This window comes from Lampris incognitus, chromosome 2 (genome assembly GCF_029633865.1).
Source record: "Lampris incognitus isolate fLamInc1 chromosome 2, fLamInc1.hap2, whole genome shotgun sequence".
In the NCBI taxonomy this organism is placed as follows: domain Eukaryota; kingdom Metazoa; phylum Chordata; class Actinopteri; order Lampriformes; family Lampridae; genus Lampris; species Lampris incognitus.
In genome coordinates this window covers 146,503,725-146,530,912 of record NC_079212.1, presented here as the reverse complement: position 1 = coordinate 146,530,912, position 27,188 = coordinate 146,503,725, and the positions used below count along the sequence as shown (strand labels likewise).

Here is a 27,188-nt window from a genome sequence, read left to right as displayed (position 1 = left end):
CCCCTGGTGAAACGCCTCACTGTCGGCTGGTAGCACCACATGTATCAGAGGAGGCATGTGGTAGTCTGCAGCCCTCCCCGGATCAGCAGAGGGGGTGGGACTGGGAGCTGCGAGTCGACTTCGGGGGGGGGGGGGAGCTCAGGTTCCCGGACCACGTTATGACAACTTCGTTGAGGCCAGACATAGTGCTATCATCGGCCTCTTCACAACAGGTGCTCCTTATAGAGCTGACGGTTCCCTGGGAGGACCGGATGGAGGAGGCCAATGAGCGGAAGCGGTCCAAGTACCAGGAGCTGGTGGATCAGTGCCGGAGGAGAGGCTGGAAGGCACGTTGTAAGCCCATTGAAGTGGGGTGTAGAGGCTTTGCTGGCCGCTCTCTGTGTAAGGTCTACACTCTACTTGGCATCACTGGGGCTGCTAAAAGGAAAGCCATCAAGTCTTCCCTGAAGGCTGCAGAGAGGGCCTCCCGATGGCTTTGAATCACAAGGAGTGATCTGTGGGCCAGTGCTGCTGGGAAACAAGCCCGGGCCTGATCAGCCCTGGCTGGGTCGCCCGAGCAAGGGTGTACGATGTTGAGCAACCCAAAACATCCGAGGACCTCAGGAAACCCCACTGATGATGTGTCCCTGGGCATCCTAGGGTGTATCTTCGAGTCGGTGAAGACTCTGGTAACGGTAGGGGAAAGCTGCAGCAGGGTCGGGAGTGTGTATATAGTGTATATGTTAGCATGTGGGTGTGAGTGTGTATGAATGTGTGTGTGTGTGAATGTGTACAGTATGTACTATGTGCGTATGTGAATGTGTGGGTGTGACTGCGTGTTAAAAGTGGGTCTTCTTTGATGCTGTAATAGGTAAATCACTTTGAGCTAAACTACAGCAAGAACCTTAGAACACTGATAAGACTTTACTGATAACCAAGGAGATTTATCTCCTGTAGACTGCTCGACAGTCTCTCTCTCACACACACGCACACACACACACACACACACACACACACACACACACACACACACACACACACACACACACACACACCAAGGAGGTGATAAGACAATATTTACAGTCGATGACATCATACGAACTGCCATTCACCGTTGAGAGGGCCATAAACATGGAGTGGTGCACTGACGGAGAAAGGCACAGACGGTGCAATGTACACACTCTTTGTGTGAACACCTAATCGCACATACACAAAAAAAGTGACACGCACGACCTTGGACGTATGAAAGTAAAAAGCAATGCCCTTCAGTACAAGCAAACTAAACAAGCTGCGAGTGTCGCATCACCATCCTTCACTGCTGATCTGCTTCTCACATGAACTAACATCATATATGTATTATATAGGATTTTCAGTTTTTTTTTTTAAATATAAGAAGCTGTGTTGCTGAGTCATGACAAGTGTGACACAATCTGAGGAGATTACAGATGCTGCAGAATGTGCCACTAGTGTGTCAAATGACCAAAGTTCACCCGGACGAGCTCAAAATGTTCACCTGGTCATCAACTGTAGGAAAAACTAATTTATAGTACTGAAATTCCAATCAGGAGAGACACAACTTGAGAACTATTTAAGACCAAAGTGGTGGACAACTTCTACCCTGAAACAAACAAAAACTGGGTCATAGTGCTTGATGATGGTGGTAGGGGGTGCGGTAGGGTGGTGGGGTGGTGGGATGGTAGTGTGACGGTAGGGGGTATGGTATGGTGGTAGTGGGTGCGGTGTTGTGGTGGGGTGGTGGTAGGGGGTGTGGTTGGGTTGTGGGGTGGTGGTAGTGGGTGCGGTGTTGTGGTGGTAGGGGGTGCAATTGGGTTGTGGGGTGGTGGTAGTGGGTGCGGTGTTGTGGTGGGGTGGTGGTAGGTGTTGCAGAGGGGTGGTTGGGTTGTGGGGTGGTGGTAAGGGTTACAGAGGGGTTGTGGGGCGGTGGTAGGGGTTACAGAGGGGTGGTGGGGCAGTGGTAAGGGTTACAGAGGGGTGGTGGGGTTGGACGTTTGGTTGGCAGGTGTACACAGACAGGTAAGACGACACCATTGGCTGGCTGAAAGATCATGTGACAGGGTGACTGTTTAACAGGTGAATGGAGGGAAATGTAAATGAGGCCTGTAGACGGTCTTCCTGCACTGCAGCTACAGGAGATCCGTGGAGTCCTGACACACAATCAGAGATTTACCTGGAACATTGCTGGTGTGTGTGTGTGTCTGTGTGTGTGTGTGTGTGTGTGTGTGTGTGTGTGTGTGCAGAGCTTCACCATCATTTATTAAAGTGTGTGCTGGGAACCAGAACAGATGTCTGTGTGGTTCAGATCCACATCAGCTGCTTCATGTATTAGTTAATTAAAGTCTAATGTGGATGTTGTCCATTCTAACTTCAGAGGTCCAGTCACACCACACTGCTGGACCAGAGACCATCTTTACCTGTTAAATCATCTTTACCTGTTAAAAACAAACTTAACTGAATCACGGCTGCAGGAGAAATGTAGTATATTAAATAAATGAAGAAGAATAAAGTTGTTTTCTTTAGTCTTGGCAGCTTGGAGCAAAGGTGCTGAGGATTAAATGCAAACAAATGTTCATTCATTCATCTTCAGCCGCTTCTCCGGGGTCGGTCGTGGTGGCAGCAAGCCAAGTAGGGCACTCCAGACGTCCCTCTCCCCAGCAACGCCCTCCAGCTCCTCCTGCAGGACCCCAAGGTGTTCCCAGGCCAGACTGGACATGTAGTCCCTCCAGTGAGTTCTGGGTCTACCCCGGGGTCTCCTCCCAGTTGGATGTGCCCGGAAAACCTCCAAAGGAAGGCGTCCAGGAGGCCTCCTGATCAGATGCTGAACCACCTCAACTGGCTCCTTTCGACGTGAAGGAGCAGTGGCTCTACTCCGAGCTCCCTCCGGATGTCCGAGCTCCTCACCCTATCTCTAAGGCTGAGCCCAGACACCCTACGGAGGAAACTCATTTCAGCCGCTTGTATCCACAATCTCACCCTTTCGGTCACTACCCAAAGCTCATGGAGGGTTGGAACAAAGACTGACTGGTAAATTGAGAGCTTTGCCTTCCGGCTCAGCTCCCTCTTCACCACAACTGTCCAGTACAACGTCCACATTACTGCTGATGCTGCACCAATCCATCTGTCAATCTCCCGCTCCATCCTACCCTCACTTGTGAACAAGACCCCAAGATACTTGAACTCCTTCACTTGAGGCAACAACTCATCCCCAACCCGGAGGGAGCAATCCACCATTTTCTGGTAGAGAACCATGGCCTCAGACTTGGAGGTGCTGACTCTCATCCCGGCCATGTCACACTCAGCTGCAAACCACCCCAGTGTGCGCTGGAGGTCGTGTTCTGATGAAGCCAACAAAACCACATCATCTGCGAAGAGCAGAGATGCAATTCTGAGGTTCCCAAAATGGACACACTCCTCACCTTGGCTGCAGCTTGAGATCCTGTCCATGAATATCACAAACAAATGTCCTTTTCTTTTTCAACACTGTCCATCACCTGGGTATTTCAGATAATAGCTAATCAACGAATATGCAAATCATGACGACTTTCACCATAGTCCATTTGAATGGGCAGTGGAAAACTTTCCAAGGAAAAGTGATAGTGTGTGTTGAGGCTCTAAATGAAAAAGTTGCCTCGAGCTGGACCTAGACCAGTAAACACAGAAGACACTGAACACACATACACACATCTCTCTGCACGGCAAATAAGACAAAGAAGAAACACGACAAAGGCGGCGCTGCGAGGGTGTTTGGGAGTCTGAGACGCAAGCTGTTCATTCTGACTCTTCAACACAAGTCATCTGAAGATGTGAAGAAACACTGACACACCACAGAACCCACTGCTCCCTGCTAGGGCACGCACACACACACACACACACACACACACACACACACACACACACACACACACACACACACACACACACACACACTCACAGTGTGTTATCTCCAGCTATGTGGGGAAGCTTCAGTAAGACAGTCATGGTGCGATGTCTCTGTTCCTTCTTAATCCCCTGTAGCTTCACTTGTCATAACACTGCTGTCATCATAAACTTATAGACACTCAACACAACACGTTGAACCATTTCTAGCTTCAACCAGGCCTTCAGGAATCATGTAGCTGTGGCTGGGTTACTTCTGTCTGGGATCAGATTTACTGCACCTTGTCTATAATACAGTATCAGATTATTTAAATGATAGAGGTACATACATAATGTCCCCATTTCACTAAAGTTCAATAAATAAGACATCCTCATATAAATCTATATGTTGAAGGATCAGAGAAACACATACAACACTGGTAAGAAAAGATGAGACTTGGCTTTGTAAAACTTTCTACATCACATCAAATCATATTCTCAGAGAACATCCTAGAGGCCTTCAGTAGAGATACAGGGCTCTTTCCTCACATGGAAGACTGCTGGTGTTTGAACAAACCTGCACAATAGAATGGGGAGAGAGACCCAACAGAGAGACAGAGACAGAGACAGACAGACAGACAGAGAGACAGACAGACAGAGACCAACAGAGAGAAACAGAGGGTGACAGTCATCTGACAAATGTTGTTGCTGTTATACTATAAAATGTATACTATTTATACTGTTTATACTATAAAATCATCCAAAGTGGTGTAGGGGGTAAAGTATTTGACATATCAAATCTATATATTTGGAAAACAAGTGCGGAGTAAAACTAGGAGACAAAGGAACAGAATACTTCACTCACGGGTGAGGGGTGAGACAGGGCTGCAGTTTGAGTCCAACCCTGTTCAATATCTACATCAATGAGTTAGCGGTGTTACTGGAACAATCTGCAGCTCTTGACCTCACCCTAAACAACACACAAGTTAAATTCGTGCTCTATGCAGATGACCTGGTGCTGCTGTCACCCACAGGACAGGGTCTACAGATCTGGATCTGCCAGAGAAATACTGTCAGAACTGGGCCCAGACAGTAAACTTAAAAAAGACAAAAATTATGATCTTCCAGAAGAAGCCCAGGTGTCAGGAAAGTAGACACCTATTTAGTCTAGGTAACACCACCCTAGAGCACACGTTAAACTATGATGACCTGGGACTGAGGGTCACTGGGACTGAGGGTCAGTGGGACTGAGGGTCAGTGCCTCGGGGAGCTTTGGTCTGGCAGTGAATGCACTTAAAGATAAAGCCAGAAGAGCTTTCTGTGTAATAAAAAGAAATTCTATAAAACAGACATCCCAATTAAAATCTGGTCCAAAATCTCTGACAGTGTCATCCTGCCCATTGCAGTATATGGAAGTGAAGTATGAGGTCCACTCAGTCAGCAAGACTAAACTAGATGGGACAAACATCCAATAGAAGCCCTGCATGCAGAATCCTGTCGAAAATTGCTAAATGTGCAAAGAAAAACACCAACAAATTCATGCAGGGCAGAATTAGGCCGTTCCCCAATAAATACCCAAAACAGATCACTTAAATTCTGGATGCACCTTAAATCAAGTCCCCACCACACACTGCAGTTTAAAGCATTCTAGATCCAAGAGCTAAGAAAGAGTCCCCTCAGTCAGCTGGTTCTGAAACTAACTGACCCCGTAACCACTAATATAGTAGATGAGTTTCAGACTAGCCCTGCTAACCAACCAGATTAGAGTAAACCACATCATCACACAACGCAAAAACTCATATTCGGAACACTGGGACACAGAAACCAAATGACAACAAAAATGAGAATGTTATGGGGCCCTAAAAGGAGAATACAAACTGGCTGACTATCTGTCCACTGTCAGAGACAGTAAGCAGAGACACATCCTTACCAAGTACAGGCTCACTAACCACAGTCAGTGAAAAGGACAGACACAAAAAACATCTTGGCTACCAAAAGAGCAAAGAATATGTGGTCACTGTACGGCAGGTGAGGTGGAGACAGAGATGCACTTCCTGCTAAACTGTGAAAAATTCCGGAACATAAGAGAAAAATACCAGGAGAAATTTGAAAACCAGATTACAAATTTTCTACTCTTGGATGAGAAAGAACAATGGCCACTTATTTTAGGAGAGGGCAAAAGGTCACACCTTGCAGCACAAAATGTGTCACAATGCTGTATCCTAAGGGTCAGTGAGTGACCAAAACACTGCCAGTTACTGTCACTTGCTGTTCAAGTGCTGTTCTATGTTTCTGCCAGAGCTGTTTTCCTTTTTCCTTTTTTCTTTGTTTTGCTTTTTTTGTTTTTGTTTTTTTAGTTCTCTGTTGACCTGTTTTGCTTTGGCAACATTGTAATTACTGCAGTCATGCCAATAAAGCATCATTGAATTGAACTGAATTGAATTGAGGGAGAGAGAGTCCTTCAAATTCAATTAACATTTGCACTACTAAATATTGTTAAATTGATTGTTTGTTTTTAACAGTACAGCAACTTTTTTATTGTATGAATGTTATAAACTTTACTGTACTGTTTTGTACCACCTTGTGCTTTGGCAGTACTGTGTAAATGAATATGGGCATGTCAATAAAGCCCTGTTGAACTGAATTGAGTTGAGAGAGAGAGAGAAAGATGAACAAACAGGAAGTGTGTGTCCAGTGAGCACAGAAGTGTGTCTCCCTATAGGTGCTGAATAGAATTGGTTTTAATCTCGAGGAAACAAAGAAATAAACGTGTAAGTTCTCACTGGAAGCATTCACAATGCATTTTGGCGGGCACAGGGCCTCCATTAGTCTAGAGCCGGCCCTGTTGTTCCATAACTATGTATGTATGTTTAAAGAAATCTGGACCAGCAAGCAATGTAAAGAAGTAAGAGACAGACAGACAGAGACAGACAGAGACACAGAGACAGAGAGAGAGAAGAAACAAACAGGAAGTGTGTATGTGTTTGTCTATGTGTGGATTCATAAAAGTAGAACAGAGAGCACCATGCAGATGTCCGCCCTGCCAAGTTCTCTTGGCAGCACCGCGTCTTTTGTTGTTGTTCCTGCAGAAAAACAAAAGGTCCATATTCAGTCGCCACTGTACGTCCACAAACCGCCGGGACCAGAGAGGGACTGGCAAACGCCTTCACACCAAAAATGTCACCAGTTCTCCAGAAGACACAAACACTGTCTTTTTTCTAGCAGACTTGATTCTAAAATGCTACGGTGTAAACGAGCCAGCTGAACTCTGGAGCCTAATATTGAAAGAACATGTCTAAAAGTATCAGTCTGCAGAGGATTCATTCCTTTAACTGGAACTCGTAAGATGCTTCATACTTCCCATGCCAACAAATATTTTCAAATGCCAGATATCACATTTTGGAGACAAAGTAAGATGTAAGACATACTTTTATTAATCCCCATGGCGAAATTCATCCTCTGCATGCAACCCATCCCAACGCACACCCGTTTGGGAAAGAAACTCTCTGCATACAGTCCATTTTCAATATGCACTGTCTCCGGAAGTGTGTAGGTGTGGACGTGCACAGTAAATACAGAGAGTAGGGAGATATAAAGTCTGCAGACGTGACAGCACAGTGTCTGTCAAGTTTTTACTGCAGCAGGGTTTTGTTCTTAGGTTTTGTTTTTGGGGCCTGAATCCTCTTACTCTAATGGGGGACGAGCCACTGAGCCGCCACAAAATGGAAGCGTTTGTAAAATCTTACACAGAAGATGAAGATGAAGATGGCAGCTCAAATTCACGTTTGCAGCGGCCTCCCCCAGTACCGTCCATGTAGTGTCTTTGTCCACGTCTGCATCTAAGTGTGTCTTGGTTTGATGGCTGGGAGAGCTGGTGCTGGATTGGCTGGGAGAGCTTGGTCTGCTGTGTTCTGTGGGCCCAGGGACCACGGCCCTGCCCGGAGCTGTGCCCGAAGAGGTAACACGGAGGGCGGTCTGACAGGATGCGGAAGCAGAGCAAGCTAAGCTAACTGCTAGCCCATGTAGACCGGCAGTTCCGATAACACCAAGGGCGGTTTGGCGCGGCCTCGCCTAACCTTGACTGTGTTTTTAAGGGAGGTGTGTTGAAGGCGTCTGGCTGGGAAAGCTGGTGTTGGATCGGCTGAGGGAGCCTGGTCTGCTGCTTCCTGTGGGTCCGAGGACCACGGCCCTGACCGGAGCTGCGCCCAAAGAGGAAACACCAAGGGCGGTCTGACAGGACATGGAAGCGGGGCAGGCTAAGCTAACTGCTAGGCCATGCAGACCGGCAGTTCCGACAGTCATCCTGGCTGGTGTTCGTTCTCCTGGACAGTGATTTTTTTGTGTGTTTAGTTTAGATAGATGTGCTCTTGTAGTTTTTGGATGTGTGTTGTTGTCTTTGTGTTGTAGCGCTGTGGGCTGGGGGAAACGGTTTTTTGTTTCATTCCATGTCTGCAAGTGCATGAAATGAAATGACAAAGTGTTTCTTATCTGATTCCTGACATGTCTCCAGATTTGACAGTACAAATGTTCTGCAGCAGGGGTTTTTCTCAGGTTTGGTTTTTGGGGCCTGAATACTCTTGCTCTCATGGGGGATGATCCACCAAGCCACCACAAAACGGAAGCGTTTGTAAAATCTTACACAGAAAGAGGTAACAACATCTTCCAGGTGGGGGGGGGCATGAATATAGTTGCCCCTGGTACAGCAGAGAACTGTAATTTAGGGCCAAAACATTGACCTTGACATTCAGTTCCCCCCCATAACAACATCTTTTGATCATCAGAACCAACAAGCAGCATCTTAAAGCTCCTGTGTGAGATGATGTGAGGAGCAGCGCTGTCCTGACAAGCCCTGCCAGTCTTCACAGAGACGGACATGAGGCGCTGCAGACGCTCCAAACACTTGTCATGAATGCAAACAGGTGGGCGGAGCTTCCCCACCTCACTGCCCGCCCCCCTGCCCAGCTGATTGGCTGACTGAATGATTGACTGATCTGACTGAGTGACTGACAGGTGAGTTAAAACCTACTGACAGAAATCTCTGCTCCATTCCTCGCCTTGTCTCCTCTAATCTACTTCCTGTTCAGGAATTCTCTCTGTTTTAATGAAATCAATTTTATTTTGTTTTATCTTTTTTTACTCTTTTATATATATTTTATATATATACATTTTCAATAATTTTCTAATTTAAAATTTTTCATTTAAATTAATTTTTTTTACTTTAATTTAATAAAATTTAATTTTAAAAAATTACATTTAAAAATATTTATAAGATATATATATATTTATATATTTATTTATTATGGCGACAGGCATGGGCACAAGTCCATACATACTGGGATGGCATCATGCAGCGCTTTACCTGTGCCCCCGTCCATGGGGCAAGAGGTTGTGTCAGGAAGGGCATCCGACATAAAATTCTGCCAGATCATTATGCGGATTGACAAGACCGCCATCGGTGCTGTGCCCTGACAGGATACCCATGGAAACGATCAAATCCACGGTGGCGACCCCTGGGAAACAGGGAGCAAGCCAGAAAAAGAACAAGAAGAAGAAGTTGTTCTCTTTTATTTCTTTAACTGATCTTCACGCCATTAAGGGTTTCTTTATCTATTTATTTATTTGTTTGTTGATCTATTTACTCTGTTTTCTTCTCTCATCACCTTTTCCTTATCTGTGCACCGTCACTCAATGGAAAGCAGACTGCAATCCTGAGCAATGTGTTGCTGTATAAATAAACTCCTGATTGACTGACTGATTTGAATGACTGAGAGGAGAGGATGGTGGAATGAAATGCATCCAGTAAAGTAATGGGACGGGCTGGCTGGTCAGCTGGTTTAACTGGTGAAGTGGTCTGGCTGACTGGCTGGTCAGCTGGTTAAACTGGTGAAGTGGTCTGGCTGACTGGCTGGTCAGCTGGTTTAACTGGTGAAGTGGTCTGGCTGACTGGCTGGTCAGCTGGTTAAACTGGTGAAGTGGTCTGGCTGACTGGCTGGTCAGCTGGTTAAACTGGTGAAGTGGTCTGGCTGACTGGTTGAGCTGGCTGGTCAGCTGGTTTAACTGGTGAAGTGGTCTGGCAGACTGGCTGGTCAGCTGGTTTAACTGGTGAAGTGGTCTGGCTGACTGGCTGGTCAGCTGGTTTAACTGGTGAAGTGGTCTGGCAGACTGGCTGAGCTGGCTGGTCAGCTGGTTTAACTGGTGAAGTGGTCTGGCTGACTGGCTGGTCAGCTAGTTTAACTGGTGAAGTGGTCTGGCAGACTGGCTGGTCAGCTGGTCTAACTGGTGAAGTGGTCTGGCGGACTGGCTGAGCTGGCTGGTCAGCTGGTTTAACTGGTGAAGTGGTCTGGCTGACTGGTTGAGCTGGCTGGTCAGCTGGTTTAACTGGTGAAGTGGTCTGGCTGACTGGTTGAGCTGGCTGGTCAGCTGGTCTAACTGGTGAAGTGGTCTGGCTGACTGGTTGAGCTGGCTGGTCAGCTGGTTTAACTGGTGAAGTGGTCTGGCTGACTGGTTGAGCTGGCTGGTCAGCTGGTCTAACTGGTGAAGTGGTCTGGCTGACTGGCTGGTCAGCTAGTTTAACTGGTGAAGTGGTCTGGCAGACTGGCTGGTCAGCTGGTCTAACTGGTGAAGTGGTCTGGCTGACTGGCTGAGCTGGCTGGTCAGCTGGTCTAACTGGTGAAGTGGTCTGGCTGACTGGCTGAGCTGGCTGGTCAGCTGGTTTAACTGGTGAAGTGGTCTGGCTGACTGGTTGAGCTGGCTGGTCAGCTGGTTAAACTGGTGAAGTGGTCTGGCTGACTGGTTGAGCTGGCTGGTCAGCTGGTTTAACTGGTGAAGTGGTCTGGCTGACTGGTTGAGCTGGCTGGTCAGCTGGTCTAACTGGTGAAGTGGTCTGGCTGACTGGTTGAGCTGGCTGGTCAGCTGGTCTAACTGGTGAAGTGGTCTGGCTGACTGGCTGAGCTGGCTGGTCAGCTGGTTTAACTGGTGAAGTGGTCTGGCTGACTGGTTGAGCTGGCTGGTCAGCTGGTCTAACTGGTGAAGTGGTCTGGCTGACTGGTTGAGCTGGCTGGCAGTGTGGCCACCTGTTTCTTCCCTCTTCACTATTGTGGAGCCGGGCTGGGAGCATTGTGTCTCGACAAAGAGGCTGTGCACGGCCCAAAACAAAACATGACATCAGCCCGGAGGGAAAAAACAAAACCACCACAGGGGAGCTGGGGAGGGAGGAGGAGGAGGAGGAGGAGGAGGAGGAGGAGGAGGAGGAGGGTATCCATGCCATTTTACTCCGAGTCGTAAGAAGGCAGACATTCGACTGGTACAATCCAAAGCATTGTGGGAGCAACCACAGCAGACAGACAGGTTGAACTCTGTCTGTCCTCTCCGGTCTCTCGGCAGACCTGCAGAGGACAGACTTCATTCCCGTTAACGCTGCAGGCTGCAGCATTTCTCCACTGTAGTTTACTGCTAACACGTGTTTTTGAAAGCGGGGATCATTTTCTCAAAACGCTTAGCACGAGTCACAAAACCACACACCCAACATGCAAAACGCCTCACGTACCCTGCGAAGTGAAGCGCTGCATTCAAAACTACACAAACACATCTAAATCACACTCTTGCACCAAATGGCACACACACTTCATTCATACTTGTGTTGCCGCCACACTGGCCGGGAGCATCCACAAAGGCTCTGTAAGCAACGATCTTCCTTCCCCTTCTCCTGCTCTTTGTCCATGAACATCAGCTGGGGTGGGATCACGTTAGCATTCATTTCCTGGACTCTCAGGAAACTTCTTCTTTTTTGTTTAAATCGGTCAGTATGGTGTAGTCCAGTACACCGGAGGAAAACATGGCATACTGTGTGTATTGTACTGTAGTCAGTCTTGTACTTACATCCACATATTCATGGCTCGGATCTTTGATTCTTCCAAAATGTCTCTCAAAAGGCTCCCGGAAAGCCGCCGCCGCTGCGTGTGCGGCTGGTTTCGACGGAGACCACGGGACAACATGGACGGGCTGACTCGTTAGATGTTGGTGAGAATGATCATGGACGGGCTGACTCGTTAGATGTTGGTGAGAATGATCATGGACGGGCTGACTCGTTAGATGTTGGTGAGAATGATCACGGCCTTGCCTGGAGCCACGCCCGAGAGGAAACACCGGGGCGGTCTGGCGGCGGCCTCGCCTAGCATCGACTGTGCAGCGTTTTTGTCTGCGTCTTGTGTTTCGTGTCGTCACGTGGAGTGTGGGGAAGGTGTGTGGGAGGGGTCCGGCTGGGAGCCTGGGCCAGCTTGGTCTGCTGTGTCCGGTGGGCCCAGGGATCACGGCCTTGCCTGGAGCCGCGTCCGAGGACGAGCGGTCCGACAGCACGGGGAGGCGGGGCGGGCTAAGCTAACTGCTAGCCCATGCAGACCGGCGGTTCTGACGGTCCTCCTGGCTGGCCTTCCTTCTCCGGATGGTGGAGGTTTTGGACCGCGTTGCAGGGGATGGACTGTGTTGTTAACAGTGGTTTGTTTTTGGTGGTGTCGTTTTTGGAAATTTGGGATATGTGTTCTTGTATTTTGTGTTGCTGTGGGCTGGCTGAAACAAAATCCCCTTTCTTTTGTGCATGCAAGTACATGACAGAAATGAGAAGAAACTGTTCCCGGTCCCTGAAAACTGTCTCGTCCCTCATCATGGGGCTCTGAATCTCTCGGAGTATAACTGCATTATTTGCCAAAACCAAGTTGCTTATCGCTGCTCCCTGTGGCTCACTGAACTCTGAGACCTTTCCACCATCATGTCTTCGTCTCCGTCCTTCAGGAAAACCAAACATATAGTGATCGGTCAGTTTAGCCAAGGGACGTCTTTTTTCCTGCAGTAAATTGTGCAGGATCCTTGTACAGCTACAGAGTATGACATGGCAGCCACTCATGACGTAAATAAGTGGCACACAACAACTGACGGGTACAGTATGAGTTGTGGAGTCCTGAACTAGAGCGGATGAAAACACGGTTACATAGCTGTGATGGAGCCCCTCTTCCACTACATGGTACCGGCTCAACTCGACTTTTTCGTTTTACAATACTGCAAAGGACCGGCGTTTTGGTAGCTGTCACCACTTTTCTGGTACCATCTTTGTCGAGGTTCCAAAAAAACTGGAGCGGCTACCAAAATCAATGCAGACCGGCTACACTGAGGGGTGCTGTTACGGTAATGGAAAACCACACTCTGCCAGTCGAGTTGAGCCGGCACCATGCGGTGGGAAAGGGGCATGAAATATCCGGATGACAGAGGCAACAGAGGCAACAGCAAACCGGCACAGGTCGGGCTGGACTCTCTGTCCAGTCTCTCTCGGGGTCAACCCCTGGTTGTACCATGTTTAACTAGTGTCGACTGGATTTCATCAGAAAGTTGTCTTCTTCGTCCTTATCCTCCACCTTCCTCTCCCTCTCCAAGCTCTACCCATACCTCTCACACTTCCTCCCCTCCTCGCCCTCATCCTTCCTCCACCTCTTCCTCTCGCCGCTATTTTGGCTTCCATTGTTGATGTAAAAAGGTACTCGCCTGTAGCATTTTTGTAAGGCTTCCATCCTGATTGATGAGTCGACAATGAGGTGTTTGGCCAGGCGGCCCGTGTACTGGGTAATTGGTCCGTGGGTGAGGCATTTCAAATGCGAGTGGTTTGAAATGGTAAACAAGTGACTGTGTCGGATTCCTGCGTGTGATGTGGGAGCCATGTGCAGTGTGCTGCAGAAAGAGCCATGTTGGACTGCACAGTGAGCACAAAGCAGAAAACGTGTTTAGCGTTGGGGAGACTTGAGCTGAGGTTTTCTTCTCTGCTTTACTGTCAGTTTCAATAACTGTGCTATATGTGTCATTTTAGTGTTTTAGCAATTAAAAAAACTGTAAAAAATGTTTATTTTGTATCCATGTGAAAGGTGGAGGTGATGTGGTGGTGGTGTTGGACAGTCAGTCTTCCAGTAGAACAGTGGTGTGATATAGGTGGATGTAGGAGACAGAGAGAAACAGACCTGTTGGCTCTGATGTTCTGGGACTACAAACCAGGTGTAGCAGGACTACAAACCAGGTGTAGCAGGACTACAAACCAGGTGCAGCAGGACTACAAACCAGGTGTAGCAGAACTAAAAACAAGGTGTAGCAGGACTACAAACCAGGTGTAGCAGAACTAAAAACAAGGTGTAGCAGGACTACAAACCAGGTGTAGCAGAACTACAAACCAGGTGCAGCAGGACTACGAACAAGGTGCAGCAGGACTACAAACCAGGTGTAGCAGGACTACAAACCAGGTGTAGCAGGACTACAAACCAGGTGTAGTAGAACTAAAAACAAGGTGTAGCAGGACTACAAACCAGGTGTAGCAGAACTAAAAACAAGGTGTAGCAGAACTAAAAACAAGGTGTAGCAGGACTACAAACAAGATGTAGCAGGACTACAAACCAGGTGTAGCAGAACTAAAAACAAGGTGTAGCAGGACTACAAACAAGATGTAGCAGGACTACAAACCAGGTGCAGCAGGACTACAAACCAGGTGTGGCAGGACTACAAACCAGGTGTAGCAGGACTACAAACAAGGTGTAGCAGGACTACAAACCAGGTGTAGCAGAACTAAAAACAAGGTGTAGCAGGACTACAAACAAGATGTAGCAGGACTACAAACCAGGTGCAGCAGGACTACAAACCAGGTGTGGCAGGACTACAAACCAGGTGTACCAGCCATTGTGGCTGGTGTGCTGTAAGCTCAGCAGTAAACAGTTCCACCCTTGTACAAATGGATCCTGGGAGCAAAGCTAACACACACAGTCTGATGTATTACACACTACATCACACTATATGGGAACACTGTTGAACAGTCATATTGGTTGTCATGGACACTTCAGCATCACTGTTGTACAGTCACATTGGTTGTCGTGGACACTTCAGCATCACTGTTGTACAGTCACATTGGTTGTCGTGGACACTTCAGCATCACTGTTGTACAGTCATATTGGTTGTCATGGACACATCAGCATCACTGCTGTACAGTCACATTGGTTGTCGTGGACACTTCAGCATCACTGTTGTACAGTCATATTGGTTGTCGTGGACACATCAGCATCACTGCTGTACAGTCATATTGGTTGTCATGGACACATCAGCATCACTGCTGTACAGTCACATTGGTTGTCGTGGACACTTCAGCATCACTGTTGTATAGTCATATTGGTTGTCGTGGACACATCAGCATCACTGCTGTACAGTCACATTGGTTGTCATGGACACATCAGCATCACTGTTGAACAGTCATATTGGTTGTCATGGACACATCAGCATCACTGTTGTACAGTCATATTGGTTGTCATGGACACATCAGCATCACTGTTGTACAGTCATATTGGTTGCCGTGGACACTTCAGCATCACTGTTGTACAGTCATATTGGTTGTCATGGACACATCAGCATCACTGTTGTACAGTCATATTGGTTGTCATGGACACATCAGCATCACTGTTGTACAGTCATATTGGTTGTCATGGACACATCAGCATCACGTCTCAGTCTGTTTTCCAACACGTAGGTGTTTGCTGCTGCACCAGTGTTCATCCTACCTGGTCAAAACTTCTCACCAGTGGTATACGGAGACCGGAGAGAGTCTCCAACCACGGTGAAGATGACTGGTGGTGTTATGGAGCCTGACTCCATCACACACATGGAGAACATGGATGCAAACCTCAATGTCACATTACTCTGTGAGGAAATGTCCACCTCACATAAGGAAACACCCGGTGAAACTCCTCTGTTGACAGCTTCAAACCCTTCTCTCATGAGAACAAACAAAACGCCTGAGAAATTCAGCTCAACCGTCTCCTCTACCAGGACATCTTCTTCTGAACCCAAATCTTGCTTTTGGCCGATAGTTTCTTCTTCAGAAAGCAGGCCGACCGTGCCTCCTGGTTATAATACAAGATTCTCCTCCCTTCAAAATACAAAGACATTCACGAGAATCTCGACAGCAGACACCCCTCACCTCACCTGTTAGTCTGAAAGTCTCATTATCATATACACCCAGACCCCCGTCACCTGTACCGAGACGGCGAGATTGGAGGAAAACCATCCAAAACGTGGACAACAAACTCATGATCCCCCCCCCCCGTCAGGCCCAAAGAAACGACCGGCTTCACAGGCCGACGTCCATCACACCTCCGCTTGGCTTTCATTCCCAGTTTAAAGCGCCGTCGTGGACCGCTTGCTGCAGAAAAGCCTGCTGGGAGGGATGGCCGTTTCTCCTTCATTTCAGAAGGAATCGTTTTTCTGGAACACCAGAAGTCCTCCGACTCACTTAGGCGAGGACAGAAAGTGAGAGTGACAGAGAGAGAGAGAGAGAATGAAAGGAGGGAGGGTGCAAATGACTGGAAAGGAACGAGTTCTGAGAAGGAGAGGTAATTACCGTGAGAGACAGACAGACAGACAGACAGTGATATATGAGAGGTGTAGAGAGATGCAGATGGACGGAGCAGGAGAGAGACAGCCAGAGAGAGAGAGAGAGAGCCAAAGAAAGAGACAGCCAAAGAGAGAGAGAGAGAGAGAGAGAGAGAGAGAGAGAGAGAGAGAGAGAGAGAGAGAGAGAGCAAGAGAGAGAGAGAGAGAGAGAGAGAGAGAGAGAGAGAGAGAGAGAGAGCCAGAGAAAGAGAGAGAGAGAGAGAGAGAGAGAGCCAGAGAAAGAGATAGAGAGAGAGAGAGAGAGAGAGAGAGAGAGAGAGAGAGACATGAGAAAGTGTAAGATAAAGGAACAGAGATAAGAAAATGAAAGAGAGACAGACAGACAGACAAAGAAAGAGAGAGAGAGAGAGAGTGACAGAGAAAGAAATAGCGAGACACACACTCACAGAGGGAGAGACAGCCAGAGAGAGAGAGAGAGAGAGAGAGAGAGAGAGACATGAGAAAGTGTCAGATAAAGGAACAGAGATAAGAAAATGAAAGAGAGACAGACAGACAGACAAAGAAAGAGAGAGAGAGAGAGAGAGAGACCGAGTGACAGAGAAAGAAATAGCGAGACACACTCACAGAGGGAGAGACAGCCAGAGAGAGAGAGACAGAGAGAGAGAGCCAGAGAAAGAGAGAAAGAGCCAGAGAAAGAGAGACAGAAAAAGAGAGAGACAGCCAGAGAGAGAGAGAGAGAGCCAGACAGAGAGAAAGAGACAGCCAGAGAAAGAGAGAGAGAGTGAGAGAGAGAGAGAGACAGAGAAAGAGAGAGCCAGATAGAGAGAGAGAGTGAGAGAGAGAGAGACAGAGAGAAAGAGACAGCCAGAGAAAGAGAGAGAGAGTGAGAGAGAGAGTGAGAGTGAGAGAGAGACAGAGAAAGAGAGAGCCAGACAGAGAGAGAGAGAGACAGACACGGGGGGTGGGGGTGGGGGGGGGTGTTACATAACTGCTCCTCTCTTGCAGTTTAACACAAGCCTGCTGGTCTTATCTGCCCATAAATCCAGATCTGGGAGCTCATGGCATGCTGTATGGTTTAAAATAAGATGCACCATTACCCCACATGTGTCTCGTTCCTGTTTTACACTGCACCACGTGCATCATCCGATCTTCTATCACAACTACGTCATCACTTTTACCTGTCACAACTACGTCATCAGTTTCACCTGTCACAACTACGTCATCAGTTTTACCTGTCACAACTACGTCATCAGTTTCACCTGTCACAACTACGTCATCAGTTTCACCTGTCACAACTACGTCATCAGTTTCACCTGTCACAACTACGTCATCACTTTTACCTGTCAGAACTACGTCATCAGTTTCACCTGTCACAACTACGTCATCAGTTTCACCTGTCACAACTACGTCATCACTTTTACCTGTCAGAACTACGTCATCAGTTTTACCTGTCACAACTACGTCATCAGTTTCACCTGTCACAACTACGTCATCACTTTTACCTGTCAGAACTACGTCATCAGTTTCACCTGTCACAACTACGTCATCAGTTTCACCTGTCACAACTACGTCATCACTTTTACCTGTCACAACTACGTCATCACTTTTACCTGTCACAACTACGTCATCAGTTTCACCTGTCACAACTACGTCATCAGTTTCACCTGTCACAACTACGTCATCACTTTTACCTGTCACAACTATGTCATCACTTTCACCTGTCACAACTACGTCATCAGTTTCACCTGTCACAACTACGTCATCAGTTTCACCTGTCACAACTACGTCATCAGTTTCACCTGTCACAACTACGTCATCAGTTTTACCTGTCTAAACAGTAGGACTCTAGTAACAGTGCCTTACTGCTGCACTGTTACCCTGCACACACACACACACACACACACACACACACACACACACACACACACACACACACACACACATATATATTTTTATATATCTTTCCTCCTGACATACTTGTACCATGTAAATACCAACGCATTTCACTGTTAGTGGTATGAGTGTTGACATTACAGCACATAACGCCTCCTTGCACCTTGCTGTTCCACTTGCAAGACCAACATGTGCTCTGTGGGACTCTGATAATCCCACGAGTCACTGGTCGCTGTACGTGTACTTGGTCGCTGTACGTGTACTTGGTCGCTGTACGTGTACTTGGTCGCTGTACGTGTACTTGGTCGCTGTACGTGTACTTGGTCGCTGTACGTGTACTTGGTCGCTGTACGTGTACTTGGTCGCTGTACGTGTACTTGGTCGCTGTACGTGTACTTTGAGCGATGGCAATAAAGTTCAGTCGAACAACGTTATGTTTCAGACACGTGACACCTCTGCAGCCACACAAATGCCACCACACACAGTTACTGAGGGTAGATGTAGTAGCTTCACAAATGCAACATAAATGACCGTTGTGTTGTGATTTCCCACGTGTACAATTCTCTCAAGTGAGTGCACGCTTACTACCGAGTGCACACACACACACACACACACACACACACACAAACACACTACGTACACACACACACACACACACACACACACAAACACACTACGTACACACACAAACACACTACGTACACACACAAACACACACACACACACACAAACACACTACGTACACATTCTGAAGTGTCCACATGCACGAACAGCGACATGTAAGAAAGAGCACAGGGGGCGTCGGGTAAAACTCACGTTTCTCGTCATCTGCATGAACTAGTGATGCTGCTCTGGACAGAACATCCAAGGGCGTCTCCATAGTTGAACAGCTGTGAGAAGAGAAGAGAGGAGGAGAGAAGAGAGGAGAAGAGAAGAGAAGAGAAGAGAAGAGAAGAGAAGAGAAGAGAAGAGAAGAGAAGAGAAGAGAAGAGAAGAGAAGAGAAGAGAAGAGAAGAGAAGAGAAGAGAAGAGAAGAGAAGAGAAGAGAAGAGAAGAGGAGAGGAGAGGAGAGGAGAGGAGAGGAGAGGAGAAGAGAAGAGAGAGAAGAGAAGAGAAGAGAAGAGAAGAGAAGAGAAGAGAAGAGAAGAGAAGAGAAGAGAAGAGAGGAGGAGAGAAGAGAAGAGAAGAGAAGAGAAGAGAAGAGAAGAGAGAGAGAGGAGGAGAGAAGAGAAGAGAAGAGAAGAGAAGAGAAGAGAAGAGAAGAGAAGAGAAGAGAAGAGAAGAGAAGAGAAGAGAAGAGAAGAGAAGAGAAGAGAAGAGAAGAGAAGAGAAGAGAAGAGAGGAGGAGAGAAGAGAAGAGAAGAGAAGAGAAGAGAAGAGAAGAGAAGAGAAGAGAAGAGAAGAGAAGAGAGGAGGAGAGAGGAGGAGAGAAGAGAAGAGGAGGGCTGAACAAACAGTTTGCTCTGCGCTGATGACATCTGACCACAGCACACCTTCGGAGCAGTCATACGGAACAGCCAGGACGGTCTGTAGCGTTCTGGGCTGTTCAGCCACACAACACTGTTTTCATCCGTGCTCTGCAGCGTGGGATCACGGGATGCACAGGGAGAGCACATGGGAATGTTTCTTGATGTTACTAACGCTTTAACCACTGACATTACACAACGTGCAACACACGGCTCAGTACACAAGCACACAGCTCAACCACGCACACACAGACACACACATGCACAGCTCACATCCAAACATACAGCTTCCATACAAATGGCGTCAGTACAGGCAGGACTTTAAAAGGCCCTCATACCTGTCTAGACAGAAGAAGAAGAAGGAGGAAGAAAGAATTGCAACTTGATTGATTGAGGAAGTAGTATAAAATGCAACCTGATTGATTGAACAAGAAGAAGAAGAAGAAGAGGTATAAAATGCAACCTGATGGATTGAAGAAGACGAAGAAGAAGAGGTATAAAATGCAACCTGATGGATTGAATTAGAAGAAGAAGAGGTATAAAATGCAACCTGATGGATTGAATGAGAAGAAGAAGAAGAAGAAGAAGAAGAAGAGGTATAAAATGCAACCTGATGGCTTGAATTAGAAGAAGAAGAGGTATAAAATGCAACCTGATGGATTGAATTAGAAGAAGAAGAGGTATAAAATGCAACCTGATTGATTGAAAAAGAAGAAGAAGAAGAAGAAGTATAAAATGCAACCTGATGGATTGAAGAAGAAGTATAAAATGCAACCTGATGGATTGAAGAAGAAGATGAAGAAGAAGAAGTATAAAATGCAACCTGATGGATTGAAGAAGAAGAAGAGGTATAAAATGCAACCTGATGGATTGAAGAAGAAGAAGAAGTATAAAATGCAACCTGATGGATTGAATTAGAAGAAGAAGAAGAGGTATAACATGTAACCTGATGGACTGAAGAAGAAGAAGAGGTATAAAATGCAACCTGATGGATTGAAGAAGAAGAAGAAGTATAAAATGCAACCTGATGGATTGAATTAGAAGAAGAAGAAGAGGTATAACATGCAACCTGATGGACTGAAGAAGAAGAAGAGGTATAACATGCAACCTGATGGATTGAAGAAGAAGAGGTATAAAATGCAACCTGATGGACTGAAGAAGAAGAAGAGGTATAAAATGCAACCTGATGGATTGAAGAGGAAGAAGAAGTATAAAATGCAACCTGATGGATTGAATTAGAAGAAGAAGAAGAAGAGGTATAACATGCAACCTGATGGACTGAAGAAGAAGAGGTATAACATGCAACCTGATGGATTGAAGAAGAAGAGGTATAAAGTGCAACCTGATGGAGTGAAGAAGAAGAAGAAGAGACTAATGACACATTTGTTGTGACATCTCGCAGGCTCCGCGCTGTTGCGCCTGCAGGCGGGAAAGTGTCGGTACACGTCGGTGTGTAGTGTCCTGACGGGGTTGCGTGGTGGGTGGGTGGAGGAAGGAAGGTGTGCGAGCTGGAGGGTTAAAGTGTGCTCTGAGCGGCAGCCTGGCGCTGCGTGCAGCATTCCGCGGATACCGGCGGCGGAGGCGCGCCGCTCTCCATCGTATGTGCCGCGGACGGCCGGGGAAAGGTCTCCCCCGAGCTTTCCCCGGACGTTTCTCCCCGGCAACGCCAGCTCCGACGAGGTGGCCCGAAGGACCGCGGCCGGGCTGAGAAAGCGGGCTGAGAAAGCGGGCTGACAAAGCGGGCTGAGAAGCCGGGCTAGGAACCGGGCCAAACAGCCGCAAGTGAGGGCAAGTTGCGGACCAACAGGAGACAGAAAGTCAGTTGTGTGCCGCACGAGCGCGGCAGGTGCGGGACAGAAAACGCGACGAGTCGATCCGCATCGCCTCGTGAACGGAGGTCGCTCAAAACCCGCCACCGGGTCGCCGCTGCCGCCGGGTTTACCTCGTGTTCGGCGTGTCGGTTTAGACGCGGGTCCTCGAACGTGACGCGGCGCACCGTAAAGTACTTACGTCCTTCCAGCGCCACTTGGAAATCCTCCGAGTTGTGACGTCCGTCCGCCAACACGACAACACAACCCAAAACAGCGAGGAAAAGTATCCCGAAAGGAAGGCGAGAGCCGCGGCCGAGCGGACCTGAAGGAGGACAGGCGGAATAGTAAACCGGGCTGTCGGGACTAACTTGGTTGTAAGGGATGAAGGGGGAGGAATGCCTGGAATGATGGAATTCTGTTCCTGGCAGGTGGTGAAAGTGAAGGGCGCTGATTGGCTGAGCGCGACGCGATGACATCAGCATATATTATGTTAATTGGGCTCTGCGTCACGTCCTGTCTGGAGGGGGGGGGTGGGGTCCGGCTCCTGTCAAAGTTTCCCCCTCCGTGATGAAGAGTCCATGTCAGGATCGGCTTGCTGCTGAAACGTGTTGGGATTTACGACGCCGCACGTTTCCTGGACGGAGTCTTGGCACCCCTACAGCATACTCCAAGTTTATTTTACTAAGCAAACTGCACGTATATGTACCAGTAAGTATACTTGAGTATAATTTTGTTTAGTATATCTCTGGTGAGTACTTTAACAAGTAAACTGAAAGTATACACACGGATTTTTATTTAAACCAAGTATACTAATAGTACACTTGAATAAACTACTTTTTGTAACGGGACGTTTTATTTTACCATGTTTCCTGCATGTGTTGCAGCTGCTTTCCAGTTTCACACTGGGCTGCGTTTCATGTATAACACGTGATGTACACAAAACACGGAATAATTATTATCACATGGAAGCCAAATAAGCCTCACCAGCACTGCTACTACTGGTATGGTACTACTGGCATGGTACTACTGGTACCTTAAGATGAACCACAGGGAGTTGTGGCAAGGCTGCAAAGGGCGAACGGAGGTGGTGAGTAATGTGACGGTAAGGCAGAGGCCACATAAACTGTACCACTGCACTGCAACCAGCACCACGTCAGTAAAGTCTGGAGAACCCCTGCACAGATGGTACCTGTTAGTCCGACCGTTCTTTCTTGTGCTCCAAGTAGAAAGTTTCTCATTTCATGGTATTCTGCATTCTTATAGACACCGTTAGACTCTCTCTCTCTCTCGTTACTTTGAAACAGGCTGGGCAATAATTCAACATTATAACTTATCGTCTTCCTCTGGTATCAGATCAGTGCCATTTGCATTTCGTTATACCATGATGCACAGTTTTGTTATCTATACTGTAGCGAATTCGGAGGGCAACGCAACCACAGAAACTGCCGCGGCCGGGAAGCGAACCCATAACCACCCGCACCGCAGGAGGCATCGGTAACCGCTCGACTAAAGGGTCCGACCCGCCAGCTAGCGGCGAGCGTGTCTACTCCTTGACTAACGGGTCGGACCCTTTAGTCGACTGGTTAACGTTGTCGCTTGCGGTGCAGGAGATAGGGGTTCGCGTCCCGGTTGTGGCGACGGTCTCCCGGACTGCCCCCCGAATTCGCTACAGTATTAACAATAGGGAGACTCTTATGACCTAACCGTTCTAGTTTGGTCTTGATCTTACCAAACAGGTCAATGTGATGAACCTCAGCTGGATTCTTATACATGGTATTCTCATATATTTAACCAAGTGTGATATATTGATATTGGGTAAAATTTCCATTGATTACAGATGTATTTCGCCCTGCACTACTCCATCCATCCATCATCCAAACCGCTTATCCTGCCCTCGGGGTGGCGGGGATGCTGGAGCCTATCCCAGCAGTCACTGCGCGGCAGGCTGGGAGACTCCCTGGACAGGCCGCCAGGACATCACAGGGCCCTACCCGAACATGTTAAATGTCCACGTGTTCTTCATGTTCCAACCAGGTCAAATTCCCAGCGTGTACAAACCTTCCCTGCACAGGATAAGGTTAACAATACAGTTAACATACATACAGACATACAAATAGGTCTCCGCTTCCGGTGTGGGAAGATGACGGCACAAATTCACGTTTGCGGCGGCCTCACCCAGTACTGCCCATGCAGTGTCTTTTGTCCACGTCTAAGTTTGTCTTCGTTTGATGGCTGGGAGAGCCTGGTCTGCTGCGCCCTGTAGGCCCAGGGACCACGGCCCTGCCTGGAGCTGCGCTCGGAAAGGAAACACCGAGGGCGGTCCGGCAGGACACAGAAGCGGGGCAGGCTAAGCTAACTGCTAGCCCATGCAGACAGATCTTCTCGGAGTAAATATTTTCCCGGCTAAGGCCCTCTTGTCGCATTTTTAGGTAGCTAAGCTAACTGCTAACCCATGCAGACAGATCTTCTCGGGGTAAATATTTTCCCGGCTAAGGCCCCCTTGTCGCATTTCTAGGTAGCTAATGTTCTGCCGGTTTAAAAGGATCGCACCGCGGGACTTCGCGACAACGTACGAGATAAGATGGATCAGACCTAGCTAGCTGTATTACCTGGCTAGCTAGCCAGCTGCAGTAACTTCTTAGTTATAAGTGATTGCTAACTAAGGTTAGCTAGCACTAGTGTATCGATTGCAAATTGATTACTTTTTAGCTAGCTAACAACACGATTATCGTGATGTTAGCTAGCTAGCTAACAACAATCAGCGATTGCAAGCTAACGTTAACTAACAATGTTATTATAGAATCGGCGAGCCTGGATCTCCTCAGAGTCAGAAGTCTCAAATCTCAGCAGTATCAAATTTCAGCAATCTCAGCCTCCTCAGGTCACCCTCAAAGCTGTTAAATTTTGTCAGCTGTATTTATACCCAGTGTGAACATAGTGATTCGTGGCTCCACACAGCAACAAGAGATTGATTGTTTATTAAGTTATTGCTTCCTCTGATTGGCAGCAGATACTACATACAGAACGTATCGTAGCGAATTCGGGGGACAACGCAACCATAGGAACTGCCGCGGCCGGGAAGCGAACCCGTGCCGCCCGCACAGCAGGAGACATCGCTAACCGCTAGACTAAAGGGTCAGACCCGCCAGCCAGCGGCCAGCGTGTCTCCTTATCCATGCACGTTACAGTAGTATATACCTTGCAGTAATTTAGCCAGAACATATACTGACTAACAAACTTGATTGCATCAAGCTTGAACAATATTTTCATTATCTATAAAAAATAAAACATTATTTTGCCACAAAGGCTATGTTTCGCGATCTTTTTAAACGGGTAGAACGTTAGCTACCTAGAAATGCGCTAAACATGCGACAAGGGGGCCTTAGCCGGGAAAATATTTACCCCGAGAAGATCAAGCCGTGCCACGGGCAGTTCCAATCTCCTGGACAGTGATTTGTGTTTGTATAGGAGGGTTTCCGTGCAACTTCTTCACAGAGATGCGTGCGCAACTAGGGGGCAGAAAGCAACTACAGCGCAGAGATTTTAACCAAGATAGAACTCAGATATAGCAAAGATGACGCGCAGTTGTTGTGCAATAAACTGCACAAACCGCCAAAAGGATGGGTGGAAAATGTTCAACAGACCCCTTTGGAATGTTGAATATTTTCATTGTTGCACCGCTTTGGTAGCTCGGTTTTGTCCCCTGGCTGCGCATGAACCCAGTAATGTTTGTAAACAGGAAACCCGTCTATGGTATACATGTTAGTTTGGATACGTGTGTTCTTGTAGTTTTTGGATATGTGTTTTTTTTTTTGGTGCTGTGGGCTGGGGGAAACGATGTTTCGTTTCATTTCGCTCTCTAATCCTAAGAAACTCTTTGAAACCTTCTCTACACTTCTTCAACCCCCACCTCCTCCTCCTACTTCCTCCCTTCTCCCTGATGACTTCGCTAACGTCTTTGACAAGAAGGTAAACGACATCAGGTCCTCCTTTTCTCACCACCCGGTTAGCACTCGTTGCAGTAGCCCACCCTCTGCACCCTCCCTCACCTCTCCACGTCCCACTCTATCCCACCTCACTCCCCTCTTCCCCGACGAGGTCCTCAACCTCATCACATCCAGTCGCCCCACCACATGCTCCCTTGACCCGGTCCCCTCCCCTCTTCTTCAGTCTATAGCACCTGAACTCCTTCCCTTTCTAACACACTTCATCAACACCCCCCTCCAGGCAGGATGCTTTCCATCTGCCTTCAAGACTGCTAGAGTCACCCCCCTTCTCAAGAAACCATCACTTAACCCCTCTGACGTCAGAAACTACAGACCGGTTTCCCTTCTACCCTTTCTATCCAAAACTTTCGAACGTGTTGTCTGTACCAACTTTCGTTGTTCCTCCACCAGAACAACCTCCTGGAACCCAACCAGTCTGGGTTCAAGGTGGGTCACTCGACAGAGACAGCCCTCCTTGCAGTGACAGAATTTCTGCACGGTGCGAGAGCAAACTCTCTCTCCTCTGTCCTGATACTCCTGGACCTGTCAGCTGCGTTCGACACAGTGAACCACCAGATCCTCTTCTGTACCCTCGAGGGGCTGGGTGTCACAGGCTCTGCACTCTCAATGTTTGCATCCTACCTGACGGGTTGCTCCTACCAGGTGACATGGAGGGGATCTGTGTCAGAGCCTCGCAGACTGACTACAGGCGAACACAAGGTTCGGTTCTGGGTCCTCTCCTTTTCTCCCTGTACACGACATCCCTGGGTTCTGTTATTCGCTCGCATGACTTCTCTTACCATTGTTATGCCGATGACACCCTGCTGATCTTGTCCTTTCCTCCCTCTGACACACAAGTAGAGACACGCATTGCTGCGTGCTTGACTGACATCTCGGAGTGGATGGCGACACACCACCTGAAGCTCAGTCTGGACAAGACTGAGCTAATGTTCCTCCTGGGGAAAGGTCGCCCGCACCGAGACCTGGTCATCACCATTGACAACACCGTGGTGATGCCAACTCGGACTGTGAGGAATCTGGGTGTGATCCTGGACGACCAACTGTCGTTTGCTGCAAACGTTGCATCTGTTACTCGTTCCTGCAGATTTCTCATCTATAACATCAGGATTCTCCCATTCCTCACCGACGAGACGGCACAGGTGCTCATCCAGGCTCTGGTCATCTCCCGGCTGGACTACGGCAACTCCCTCCTTGCTGGCGTCCCGGCCATCAGACCTCTGGAGCTTGTTCAGAAAGCTGCAGCTCGTCTGGTGTTCAACCGCCCTAAGTTCTCCCACACAACTCCCCTGCTCATGTCCCTACACTGGCTCCCAGTAGCTGCTCGCATCCAGTTTAAGACTCTGGTGCTAGCCTACAGGGCAGAGAAAGGAACAGCTCCTTCCTATCTCCAGGCCATAGTCAAGCCCAAAACCTTTGCCAGACCACTTGGCTCTCCTGCCTCAGGCCACCTGGTTGCCCCGTCGCTTAGAGGCCCCTGCTGCCGATCAACCCGGTCACGGCTCTTTTCTGTCCTGGCCCCACAGTGGTGGAATGAACTCCGCACTGATGTCAGGACAGTGGAGTCGCTGCCCATCTTTCAGCGCAGGTTGAAAACTCACCTCAAGAACTACTGCCCTGTTACTTGTTCTTAGCACTTATTGTATTCACTCATTTAAGAAATCGCTTTCTTGCGCTTTTACTTTAGCACTGGTTTTGCTCTTAGATGCTTGTTTAGATACACTTATGACCTCTGATTAGTAGTTCCCCTGATTTCC

At 47.9% G+C, this 27,188-nt stretch overlaps 1 protein-coding gene across 1 annotated transcript in view; it reads right to left on the bottom strand.

Moving 5' to 3' along the window:
* vgll4b (vestigial-like family member 4b) overlaps positions 1 to 22,055 on the bottom strand; it is an 81,179-nt gene extending 59,124 nt beyond the window's left edge. The window contains exons 1-2 of the mRNA XM_056273909.1: positions 21,627 to 22,055; positions 18,967 to 19,040 (exon numbers count right to left, since the gene is read on the bottom strand). Coding sequence (XP_056129884.1) covers positions 18,967 to 19,030 — 64 coding nt within the window. The 5' untranslated portion in view covers positions 19,031 to 19,040; positions 21,627 to 22,055. The remainder of the gene's footprint in view (positions 1 to 18,966; positions 19,041 to 21,626) is intronic.
* Positions 22,056 to 27,188: the final 5,133 nt, after the last annotated feature.